This window comes from Necator americanus, chromosome IV (genome assembly GCF_031761385.1).
Source record: "Necator americanus strain Aroian chromosome IV, whole genome shotgun sequence".
Lineage (NCBI taxonomy): Eukaryota > Metazoa > Nematoda > Chromadorea > Rhabditida > Ancylostomatidae > Necator > Necator americanus.
Window position 1 is genome coordinate 5,404,044 of NC_087374.1, and position 13,626 is coordinate 5,417,669.

General features: G+C 41.9%; 1 protein-coding gene across 1 annotated transcript; it reads right to left on the reverse strand.

Annotated features, from left to right (window-relative positions):
* Positions 1–1,397: 1,397 nt before the first annotated feature.
* RB195_000439 (uncharacterized protein) lies at positions 1,398–5,680 on the reverse strand (the record flags this gene model as incomplete). The annotated part of the gene is made up of 7 exons (XM_013435057.2): positions 1,398–1,478; positions 1,547–1,702; positions 1,826–1,958; positions 2,503–2,611; positions 2,691–2,797; positions 2,856–3,049; positions 5,492–5,680. 7 exons carry the CDS (start codon positions 5,678–5,680, stop codon positions 1,398–1,400), a joined length of 969 nt encoding a protein of 322 aa, XP_013290511.2.
* Between the last annotated feature and the right edge of the window lie 7,946 nt (positions 5,681–13,626).

Genomic DNA, 13,626 nt, shown 5'->3' on the forward strand with positions numbered 1-13,626 from the left:
AAAGGATGAAGTGTCTGACGATGATCAATCCGCTCGGGATGCGCCCTTACGTGCAGGCATCGTAACCTCTTACGACTGCGCTACACGCGTCCCTATGTACTCTCGCTATATTGTACACACGTAGGGATGATAAGTGTTTTGGAAAGAATTTTCAGTTTGGAACTCAGATTTGCTTTGTTGCCCTTTTCCTTAAAAACAAAAGATTGAATCCACTTAGTTTGAACGTTTTCCCTGGCCGCCACCTTAGAATGAGAAATATCTTCATTTTAATTCTGTTTGAAGTACAAGTTTTTCTTTTCTTTTGCGAGGTTAATAGTTTGGTGAATTGATGTTGAATGAAATGCGAGAAAAACCATACCAATCAACTTCAATTTATCTCAATATGGATCTGATAGGTTCCTGCAGCCTTGGTGTCTTTCGAATCGGAGAGATATTGCAATTGAACCTTGTTTAATATGATGAAATGATATGATAGCTGTTATCATGTTGCAAATGGAATAAATATTCTAAAACTATTGCTACAAAATCTACAAATTCATATGCAAAAGTATTCTTAATACTCTCGGAATTATTTTGTACAGTTACAAAGAACTGTTTTTTTTTAAGGAGGACCTTTCAAGTACGAAATGGTTAGATTCTAACAGGCTGTCACGAACCTCAGTAAAAATTCAGTCATTGTCTCTTTCCTCCCCGGGTCTCTCAGCTAATTCTGGATGTAGAATTAAATTTCTGCGATCGATGATCGATAAATTCCGAAGAGAACCAGCGGCTTTTTGCTATTCGCTGCTTCATCTAAATATCGATCAGGCTCTTCCCTGCAAAAGAAAGCATATTACAGGCCTCGTAAGTAAAACTAGGATTCTTCGTTAGTCCTTCGTTGAAGCAAACATCAACGGTTCACAATATAATTTAGCCTTCTTCCCCTACCCGAGAGAAATCACAGATTTAAAAAAAAACGTGAGGATGGTTAAATAGAAATTAACAATAAAAAAATGCAGAGAAACTTTTTAAGGAAGAAAAACTATGCTAGTTGATAAACATCTAATATCCGAATCTTAGTTGAAAACCTTTTGAAAGATCTCTTGGGAACTGTGCGAATGTCGTGATCATTAATAATTTCTAAATTTTGACCTTCAAGAATTCTTTGTGCTTAAATGCTTGATTTTCTTATGTGAGAAAAACACATAGATTAAATCTTTATCTAGAGTTATCAACTTCGAGAACAGCACTCAGTGCATTATTGTATAACACCGGAATCTGTTCATATGTACCATCTAAGGCACATCATAAACAAATGTAACATACGATAAACGAGTTCACTACAACTTACTTTTTTTTCTTGCATGCATTCTAATAAAACGATAACAATTCTATCAAATAATGTGAGTCACTTGAAGCTAAAGGAATTTTTGAATTTCGTCATAAATAGCGAGCACAAGAGCTCCTCCGGTGCTACGGAAAATGTTCGAGAGTGCCCCCTGAAATAGAGAAATGTTCCAAAAAAAAAGGAACGACTGTGACGAGAATAGAATCACTTTGAGCTCACCTTGAACATAGCGCGCAGACCCTCGTTCCTGATGATCTTCAGGGCGCAATCTAATGTGTTCTTGTAAAGAACGTCAGTTCGTCCTGATTGCATCATCATTCGACGACGTACAGTATCCCATGGATACGACATTATACCCGAACTTACTGTTACCACCTAGAAAAACTTTTGGATTCGATTAGCTAATGGGAACAATGCTCTGCTTTCGTAATTGTGACAGTACGATATAGCTACGCTAGCTTCATGAAACGTTTACATTGAAAAACGCATAGAACTCACTTGAGCAAGAGCCCATGCAAAGAAGAAGTTCAGTTTCTTTCCTTCAGATGCAATGAAATATTTGGCAGTATCGAACATTCCAAAATATGCTGCGCGGTAGATGATGATTCCCTGCACAGAAACGATGAATCCTCTGAAACAATCCTCTTATTACTGCCGAACACGAACTAAGTTTGACAATTGAATGCTGCTAAGGAGTTGTTGAAACTTTTCTCCGTTTTGCTGCCAAATGTTTTCATTTTCCAGTCTGACTTCGACTTCGTCTTGTTTCTTAATCATTTTCTCAGTGCTCAAACGTTAGTGCAATCACCCATTCCTCATTTTTCTTTTTTAAATGTCGAATCGAAGAAAACGAGGGTTGCGAGATAACGCTATTACGTCAAGGAATGTGCATGAAAATAGCGTTTTTGATTGTCAGTTGATATGACAGCACTTATGGATAACGAATCAACGACTACTTTCACTTTATTAATTCTTTTTGGAGTAATCCACTAAAAACATAGACCATACTTTCCTCCTTTCTCATGGCATTTATGTTTCGAAGCAAAAAAAATCGAGCACTAATGAATGCTAAGGTGGTGGTCAAGTTCATTTGGGACTTTTTTTTAACGAGATACTCACTATTTTCGAACCCAAAAATAGCATTTCATGAGAGATAAAAAACGATACAAACGTACCGGTAAAGACCGATCGGTCCATCGGACTTGAACACTTTTACCAAACAATCGGTTAATCCTTGGAATTCACGAGTCTTTCCCTTACCGATGTCAACAGCAAGACGTGTTCCTAAAAAACGAACAATTATAACACAAATGCCATTCTCAAACTCCTTTAAAAAACAAGCTCAAAACTCGCAAATACCTACTTGCAAAATCAAGTGGATACACAAAACACAATGATGATGCACCAGCAGCACCACCAGCAGCAAGGTTTCCCGCAAAAAACCTCCAGAACTCCTTCTTTTTGTCAACCCTGCAAAAATACAGAAGGAATTGAAGATAGCTGAAGACTTGGACTCTGAATTATGTACCCTTTCAAAAACATCGTATTGTATGTATCCTTGAAGGCGAAGTTAAGTGCTTGGGTTGGGAAATATCTGATTACATTTGCTAAATTTCCTCTCCACAGTGAGAAAAAGCCCTGTTCTTTTGGTACACGCACTAACACGTCGATGATTCCTTTGTATTTTTTGTCTGCCGAAATTGTTTTCGAAGCATCTTGTACCTGAAGAAAAGCCGAAATAAAATTAAATAGTTGTTCTAGTTGTTCTACATGTATAGTTGAGGTGAGGATAGAAACCAGTCGAAACCATCTGTGAGCTCCCTTCAATTAAACTATTCTCTTCAAAACTGATCAAATTAAATGTGTCAAAAACATCACACAAACACTTCAACACTTTCCGTTCGATGAAGATTTTGCAAGTCTGCTATGGATTTTTAATCTCGAAAGTTTGATGCTAAGTTCAAAATTTTTAAAACTGCAGCAATGCTTGACTTATGACTTGACTAAAGCTACGTCGGTGTGCCTACGCTTTTGTCTGTTTAGTCCAATACCGTACCACTGAGATAAGCAGCTACACTTGTTTTTGGAGTGACTCGCAAAAGATAAAGAAATCCATAAACATTCATGAAAGTCTCCAAAACGTTAATTTTAATTCTATGCGGATATTCCATTAGGAGAACGAAATAAAAGACAAATATGACTGCACCACATAGAAAAAAATTGCAAACATTCTTAGCAAAAGAAATTACAGCGAAAACACATGTTGAAGCGTAACAAGCTGCTCAAAAAATGCCTCTCCAAAACTGATTCACCTATTTGAGAAACTAAGTGCTTCAAAATCGAACGAAACGCTCGCTACCAAAGATTAAAAGCTTTCACTCATTTATTGCTGATGCCAGTACAATTTTCCGAAGATGTTTCTTGAATTTTTAGGAACTGCTGAAGGTATTTGCAAACAGATGTAAAATATGGACTTTTCAGAAGTATCAGCTTAACTATGCCTTTTCACAACATTTATCTGACCCGGTAAAAATATTCTTCGAGTTGTGCCAATCATGAGCATTATAAGAGTGCGGGGAGCTTTTCGTTGTACAAAACTTCCTTTATAAGCGTGGACGTTTTACTACAAAGCAGCACATTTAGAATTTAAAAAAAAATTCTGCAGCCGTTTCATTTCAAATACATCGAGATCGCTCTTGTTTCTTTTAGTTGTAACAATAGAAACATCCACCTCTTTTAATTTGACTACTAGTGAAAAAGCATGTAAGCTATTTATAGTCGGGTCAAAACTACATGAAGCACGGACGGTTGCGTGGGGGGCTGCGCTCGAAGCGCTGCGAAGGAGACAGCGGTTGGAATCGAGGTGGGACCGAACTGCAGCAAAGAATGGTGCTAGCAATGGGCTGCCTCTATCCCTACCGCGCCGCTTCGAGTGCAACGACTTAGGCTGCCCACAGAGTTCGCAACCGCGCGGGCTGCGCCGCCCGTACGGGTCTGTACTTGATGGTTATTGAGCGGCCGCAATCGCGCGCTGTGAACTCTGCGGGCAGCCTTACGTAACTGTCAGTGCTTCATGTCGTTTTGACACAACTATGTGCTTCGCACATGTATCTATGTGCGTAGAGCTGCGCTACGTTGTTATATGTTGAGAGTTAAAGTGTTCGTTAACGCTTAAAGAAGATGGTCACGACGAATTTTCTTTAATAGACATTGACTCAGTTCGATCAATGATCGCAAGCGGGCGAGTTAAAGGCATCACCCCACGAATCTGAGGTGTTGCAGATTTCAGGTGGAGTATTCGTATACGGGATGGGAGACTACGGAGAGGGGGGTGATTCCGTCCATTTCTTCCTAATTGCCGTAAAAAACGGCTCGGAAGATACGGCTTCAGGCGTTTTGGCGCACTATTTTCTACAAGAGGTTCGATTGGAGCGCGCCAGCCTTGTGCGGCGCCGCATTTTCCGGGCCGTTTTTTTACGGCAATTAGGAAGAAATGGACGGAATCGCCTCCCTCTCCGTAGTCTCCCATCCCGTATACGAATACTCTACCTGAAATCTGCACCACCTCAGATTCGTGGGGTGATGCCTTTAAAGACATAACTAGGGATTTGTTTTAACTATGCAATTTACAATTATTTATATAGTCTTAATCTCAATGCACACTCAGATTCGTGGGGTGATGCCTTTAAGGATAACATGCAACGATTTTGACATGATGGGGAACCCACGGCGAAAGCGCAAAGTTCTAGTAGCAGATTGCGGAACCCAGCGTGGTTCCGTTCTTCTTTCCCTAATCATCGTAAAAAAAAAAGAAAAAAAAAAGCGGCTTGGGAACCGCTTTAATTCCTACGAGGAAAGCCGTGCCTCCATGTACACGTTTCGGTCCGGTTTCCTTGCCGTTTCTCAGCAATCTATTCATTGGCTTCACTTCAATAGACTGGTAAGAAGACCCATTGCAGCGTAAATTGTCGTCAAAAGGCGGACGGCTTCTTCGTCGCTGTTGAGTTCCGCAATCTACTACCCGAACTCTGCGCTTTCACTGTGGGTTCTACACCACGTCAGAATCCTGATACACTTTCCTTACCGTTCGCTATGCAATGTAGGCGTTACTTAGCACACAGATGCATGCAAAGCGCAAATAAATTACTACTGCAATGTTCATACCTGCAACAGAAGCTTCACTCTTTCGATCGGAGCGACGGCAGTTTTTGATATAGCTGCTGCGGTACCACCAGTGAGCAAGTCGACGGCGAATTTCTTCGGATCAAACGCCTTCTTTGCCTTCGTAGAATCATGGGCGGGTTTGCTTCCAACGACGCCTGCATCCTTCTTCTTCTCACCTCCTTCAGGCATAGCGCGTTCCGGAATGACTCGACTCGTCTGCGTTCATTCAGTTCATTTAGAACACGTCCGGACTCGCACAAACAGGTTCACGTCAACCGATTTCGAAATCTTTTTCGCTTGACACGTACAAACCACAACTGAGCTCATTCTCGTAGTACTAGGTGAGCCAATATGTAAAGAAAGGTCCCGAAGCGAAATTCTTAGAAGAAAAGACTGGCTTATTACTAGAATGGGATTAAAGGCATCACTCCACTAATCTGAGGTGGTACGGATTTCAGGTGGAGTATTCGTATACGGGATGGGAGACTATGGAGATGGGAGTGATTCCGTCCATTTCTTCCTGATTGCCGTAAAAACGGCCCGGATGATACGGCTTTGACCGTTCTTGCGCGCTATTTTCTACAACGAGTTCGATTGGAGCGCGCTAGCCGCGTGCACACGCCGCATCTTCCGGGCCGCTTTTTACGGCAATCAGCAAGAAATGGACGGAATCACCCACCTCTTCATAATCTACGATCCCTTATACGAATACTCCACCTGAAATCCGCACCACCTCAGATTCGTCGGGTGATGCCTTTAAAGCTAACGATCGGAGAAATTTTCAATATTCACTTCTCCGCGCCAGTAAATATGGTGGGTTTGAGACGTAGTTCCAAAAAAATCGCGTTGAAAACGTGAAATAGTACTTACAAATCTAGGACTCAAAGAAATCACAAGCATCAGTTCACCGAACGAGGCAACAGTTTACGGATAAATAGGCGAAAAGGTGAAACAAAATCTAGCAAGACGGATCTCACTCGATCTCGTACGAGTACAATTTCGCCAGTAATCCACTTTATACTGTTTTATCTCACCAAACCTATTTACGTAAAGAGCTGTCGCGTTGAGTAAACGGATATGTTGAGTGTTCCTGATACTTCCTATCCCTAGATTTGCTAGCGCTATTTCTCGTTTCCGCTGCGATACATCCAAGGTCCTGAGTCCCACCTGGAATGGAACAAGCCGAACGTCGAGAATTCTCCCCGAACGCTTCCCCTTCAACCAAAGGGATTTCATTGGTCTGAGTAGATTCTTCGCCGCGTAATATTCAGACCGCATATAAATGTGTTTTTGATGATTGACGATCGATCAACAGTAATTGGGAGAGTCCAAAGTGCTACAAACAGCAAACCTGCACCAGTCGGCTGTACATTGCACTGTATGTAAAAAAAAGAGTATGCCAATAGTTGCAGCATCCATTTACTGAACTGTGCGACATATTTACTGTCTCACCGCTTTTCGCTGACTGCCGCATCAAAACGCTTCTTTTTTTTTGTTTGCGCCAAGAACACAAGGTCTCAACAAGTCAATACAAAGAAGTAACCGCTTTGACAACCTACTTATACTCGAAACGCTTTTTTTAATCAGAAAGAGAAGCACATTAGATTTAACTGGGATGCGGTTTGGCACGGGACTATTCTCGCAGTCAATCAGTCCGGTCAAAACGTTTTCATTTATGGTGCAATGTGGCGTAAACGATTACGCAAGATGTTAAACAATTTCTTATCGTACTTTTCCGTGAACAGAAACAATTTCTCCATGACTGTACACGCACGAAGCGGGCTTTATCTTTGGTTTTTTTTTCTTTTGCAGCAAGGCAGCAAAAGAGATTTCCCGCGTTTTACACAGACATGGCGACAATGCGACGCCGCACGGAGATTGCGGACCTCGACCAGACTATGTACTGGTAGTTTTAACGTGATATGGTTGTTTGGGTTGTCGGACGGTCTGGAAGTTGCCGATGTTAAGAAACTGAGAAACTGTTGAGTTTAGTACCGTTAAAATCCTACTAATCCATGGAGCAAAGTTTACTCAAGCAAACTACGTAAGTAGGTGGGCGCATCTCTTATCTCTAACATGTGTCATCGAATGGATTGAAAACCGCACGTATAAGAGATTGTCAGCGTACCTCTAGAAGATGTGCGAACAATCAATCACACGAACATTCAGTCACACCATATTATGAATGTTAGCGGGTCCCAAAATAGACACAAAAAAAAGTCGAAGAGATCCAACGACTTCGATCAAACTTGATCACATTTTCAAGAATTGGGGATTTAAAAGCGGTTGGATGGAGACTAAAACGAAACTAGTGAAGCTCACTACGAAATTCATATACTAAGAGCGCCCGACGGTTGCGGATCATGGTCGGAGAATGAGAGAAGAAGACATAGGATCGACAAGTGCTACAGTGCACCCGCAATGTTTAAAGTTCCTGAAGTCAATAGTCACACACTAGAGTGTACCACCAATCACTGCAAGGAAACGCGTCATCGTGACGAAAGAGATTTTACCAAGAAATGCTCAGCAAATCACGTAACGTAAGATCCATTGAAAAACTACGATTACGACCGGAAATGAGATTGCGGGACGCTTCTACCGCCCAATTTTCCAAACGCTCCTACTATTGAATAAGTCTCCCAGACTGAGAAATGCAGAATTCTACCGAATTTTTTTCCTTTTGGTGAAAGTGTACACTGGAAGCGACCATTTTTTCGTGGCTAGCCCTCCTCTCTAACTTGCAGTACTTGTGGCTAAAATTTATGTTTGCACAGCGTAAAACTCGATACGGAATATGCTTCAGTGCATAGCTTCAAATTAAAGGCGAAGTATCACGAAACTGTCGTAGTTGGGGGAAACCTGTGGGAAAATATAGAGTTCAGGTATGCTGATCACGATCATCACTGTGGCTTCAAATCCCCCTAATAGCCCTGAAAAACGGCGTGGGAAACGGCATTTGTTGCTACGAGGTACGTGAAGACGCTCCTGCGTTGTGTACGCGGGGCGTCCGCGACCGAGCAGTCAAAGATTGATGAGGTCTTCTCCGCAGTCTGTTCAAATAAACCCAATGAATATTCTACTGAATTGACCCGAGGGTGTTCAATGGAGGCGTTCTTTCGTGCATCGTAGGAACAAACGCCGTTCCCACACCGTTTTTCAGGAGAGAATTATCAGAGGGAATCAGTGGGTCGCGCTCATACTCGTAATCTACACCCGAACTTTATAGTTTTCCATAGGTTTCCCCAGAACGCCAGTTTCGTGGTACCCTGCCTTCAAGCTCACTATTATTTTGTACTAGATCAAGATAATTCTCCGGCACATTGAATTTACGAAGATTTTGTGTGGCAACTAGGGTTATTAAAGGCAGTATTACCGAAAAAGTACCAAACAGGTGCAGACTGTTTAGAAATACATAAACCGAAGGCAGTGGAAAGTCAATTAAAATTGATTGCAAGGAAGCAGCTGTCTTCCGTGCCTTCTGAATCGCCGACAGTGATCTTTTTGAATGTTGTTAGCATTTCGGATGTTTTTGATATATCAATAAACTCCGAACGTTTTTTAAAAGTCGAACAACACAACTCAAAGCCATGAAGCAGTTGTTCACATGCATAGTTGTCATCCAGAGATTATCCTGCTCAACGGGGCTAAAAGGGAAACATTTGCCGCTGAAAACTAGGGTGTTTGATCTACCATTAAAAAAATCGCTCGAACAATCCTAGTCTGGCTCGGGCTCGACTTCTACCTCCAGAGGCAATGTCTCGGCTTGTCAGCCTCTTTTCACCTCAATGTGAACTTTCCTCCTCGACTTTGAACTTTAAACCTATTCTTCGACTAGTTTTATGGCCTACATCGTATTATAAAGCTCATAATGTTCGCATTTTCTATACACTAGAGCCATATGGGACTAATCTATGTGCTTGAAATCAGAGAGCAGTTTCTCTCTGTACAAAGTGCAGCAAACGCCCCGATGTTGATGTGGAACGGCAGCGGGGGAAAATCGATCGTTCATGGGACGTAGACGTCCTCAGAGTACATCCAACTCGCTTCGCTTCTCACTGCATGTGGGGAAGCTAAATCGATTCGTTTTCTTTTTTTTCGAACACAACACGCAACGAACACGCAGCGCAATCCGATAAACTCACAGCCAGATTAACTTCGAAAATGGAAACAAAGCTTAGAAGATGAAACGATCTGTACCTACTGCTACACTCGACTAGAACCAGACGAGTGTAAAAGACTGAATTCGAAGATATTCGTTGTGTGAGTTACGGGCGCACTGCGAGTTACAGTATACTAGCTTCCTGTAAACAAACTGATTACATAACAGCACTAGGACTCAACGAATCCTACAGCATCGACACCGTACTCACACAACGTTAATACTAACCAGGGTGGGGGAGAAGAACAAAGTGGAATTTTTAAACTCAAACGTATTTGGTGGTCATTCTCTCCTCTACCTGAGCTCAGTCCTCGGGTAAAATGTAGTTGAGGGGGAGCGGGGAGGGACACGTAACCGCACTCTCATTTCTGGAAGTTTTATGTCCCTGTCTTCTACTAGGAGCGTTAGCCCACATTTCCCAGATCCTCTATGACTAATGCTTAGGTTTTAGGCCCCCGACTGACTTACTTCCATATCCAGAAATAAGAGCGTGCGATAGAGTGCATCCACAAATTGCACTTTACCCCGATCCTCCCTAAGGTGATCCACCAAAACAGAACCGGTCAAACAATTCAAGTTCAAAATTGAGAAAAACAAGAACGTCGCCAAGTAGGAAACGGCTGGACTGACAGCGCACAAAGTAAAGAGATATGATTCTCAGCGGAGCCAATGTACGCAGTGAAATATGAACAACGTGTCTGGATTGGAGCGCACAATAGATATAAGATAAGAAGGAACGGATTTCAAGCTTACATTTCTTAAACGATAGTGCCGAGAACTTTCTGTCGATTTTCTTGGACCGTAACCAAAGTGGGTATTGGTCGGTACTGATCGTTCTTCATTAACAGCTAACCCTACGGCCTTATCGCCTTCGTCAGAGCCTCAGCGAAAAATCAAACCCATCACTAAGTTATCCTCTCAAACTCCGCCTTATCCTCACCACTCTACATAGAAAGCATAAAAACGATAGGTGAACTCAAAGAACAACACTTCAACTATTGTTTACTTTATTTGCTAAATGTCAACAGCATAAATACATCGATACGGTCGATGTGACCATGTTTACCTTCGAAAGGGACGTAGTTATCCAGCTGTCAGTGTTTTCCGGACCTTCACACCAATTTTTGCGCCAGTCATCGCTTTTCTTTGAGAAGTGGAGTTTAAGCCTACTAGGTGACCCTGATTTTTGTTGAGAAATAATCACAACGATTGGCAATTTTACACGCTCTTGATTTCTAGTAATCGGAATTTCGAGAGAATTAAAAGAAAAATAAACATACATTGTAAATTGTTGTAGAGACAGGCAAAAAAAGGTTCATGGGTAAATATTGCGCTATCAATTGGGTCCGAAACGAGGCGCATCTCATGTACGCGGTGCTGACAGCCAGCTTTTCATTGTAGCGTAGCCAATGAGAAGTCCAGAGCGAGGGCGGAATTGGACGAGGGTCCCACAAAGAAGACTAGCTACTGTAGATCCGCCAGAGGTGCAACGGCACGGAACGGAGATTGTGGATTTTTGATCATACTGTGGAATTCGTCGTATTCTAGTACTTTAAGAGGAACAGAACGATATTCGTGAACGGTATAAAATAAGTCCCAACTTCGACCTTCTTTGAAAGTTGGCATCGTAGATCGTAGGTATCGTTATGAAATAAATTTGTTTTGTGAATTGATTAGATATGTATTGCTTATAACCACAGTCGATAATGGTGGACAAAACGAGGTTAAATTCGCTACAATTGCGCAAGCGACTGCGCTCGAAGCGGTGCGTTGGAGCTTAGCGTTTAGGATCGACCCGGGACCCTTGCTAGCACCACTCGTCGCTGCAGTTCGGAATCGTCCCATTTCGATCCCGACCGCTAGTTCCAAGTTCCCACCTCTGAACGCAGCTGCCTCCCCAATTGCACCGAGCTTTGGGTCGTTTCGACTCGACTGCTGTAACGCTACACGTTTAAGGTAGAAGGACATGGTGAACTACAAACGTAGAGGCGCAAACTTTAAAGGCTACTCTCAGCAATGTGAAGTCCTCTACATGGAATAACCCTGATAAAGTAAATATTCCAAGAGTTTCAGTTCAACTTCAATCCCATCCAAAGAGGTACAGTTTGAGCGTTGTCTTATGAGGACCAGTTCTCGCCACCACCCAATGGACTGTTTTCAAAGTCTGGTTTGAATAACTTGCTCCGTGAAAACAATGGATAACATATAACTGGTTGGGTTGTTGGCGCATTTCTTTTTCTTTGTGAAAAAAAGTCACAATTAGATCTGCATTTTATAGAAACGGGCGAAGGTTACTGCTCAATTTGGTTGTCGCAAATTCCTCTCAGCAAAAACTCAGCTATTTGAACGATAAGGCACCTTAGTAGTGCTTTATCGTTCAAATAGCTGAGTTTTTGCTGTCTAGAGAGGTTGCGACGTTCCCATTGCCCTTCCATTGATTCCATTTTCTTCGCTAAACTCAAAAACTAAAACTAAAATCCATAAAACTACGACTACAGCCGTGTATGAGAGCCATAAAACTTCCAAAAATAAGTACATATCATGACACTTGATCAAAACCAAGCAAATTGACAGATTCACTTCAAAAAGCGGACGGGACCTACCGCCCAATTCAACAGATATCGTTGGGTACAAAACTACATGAAGCACGGACAGTTGCGTAAGCGGCTGCGCTCGAAACGGCGCGGTGGAGCGTTGCGGTTGAGATCGTGTAAGGATCCTCGCTACCGCCAGCCATCTCTGCAGTTCGCCACCGGGTCCCACCCAGACCAACCGCTACGCTCCACCGCATCGCTTCGAACTTTGAAGTCGTTTTGACTCAACTATACATATATCGATGTCGAACCTGATAGTTGTTAGAACACAAAGAATTTTATGTGGATTCTAGGTCAGATCAGTTATACTGCCAATTCAGAAAGGAAATTTACAAGAAAGTTTGCATTTACCTATGGAAAAGTTGCTACGGGTTATTTGTACGTCTCTTTCCATGTGACATGATAAAACAGTTGCTCTTAGTGGGACTTACTTATTTCTACTTATTTTTCTGCTTTTTTTTTTAAAATTTCACCTTCTATCTCCTATTTACTGGACGCTATCGTTCATACTGGTTCAATTTCGTATGCAGTGACTAACGCAAGCTCCGATTCCTGCGTTTGCGGTCAGGTTTCCCAACACCTAAGGTAGAATTTGGAGGATTTCTTTCCAGGATTTTGAGACATCGAATAAATACTCGGAAGTTCGGAAATTCTCTCTACAAAAGGTGACACGTTCTTAAAAAACAGCTATAGAAATCTCTGAATAAGTCGTTCTTTCGGTGTTTTTGAAATCACTCTATTTCGAGAAAAAAAAACTGTTATCTGTGTGATTTAATTTGCAAAACCTAGGAGAATGACGCTAAACAACGAAGCAAAGCTTTACCACCACCTATAGGGACCAGCGATAGGATGTTACCGAAAAAGGTAAAAAAGGTACACAGAAGTACTTTAAGAGTAGCAAAAGAGCACAAACATTAGATTTTACCTCGGGTAATTTTCGCAAACACGAACCAAGAAGGCAGCCGAAATCCAAAGTGACTGAGATCTTTCCGAAATTTAAGAGAACAAAGTGCTCCGACTGTTCTAGACCTTTTTTTCATTAGCAGCTCCCTATGACGTTGGTGTACAGAAACAAAACGAATAACGAAGCGTTGTCCTCGTTAAAGATCCCGATGTAGTGTCAGTTTGATGTCAGAGATTGATTTTTCCAGGAAAAAAAACAGGTTTCAAGAAACCGACGCAACAACGAGTGGATTCGCATACACTGCAGTCGTGATGGAAATTATAGAACAAGGCCTGTCAAAATGAATATGTATTAATTTCTAAAAAAAAAAACGTTGGTGCTGCGGTGGTGAAAGATGGGGAATCAGAAATGGTAGGTTTATTAGATTACAGACACAAGTGAACGTTCTGCTAACAGTTACGGTAATGTTAGGAATTGT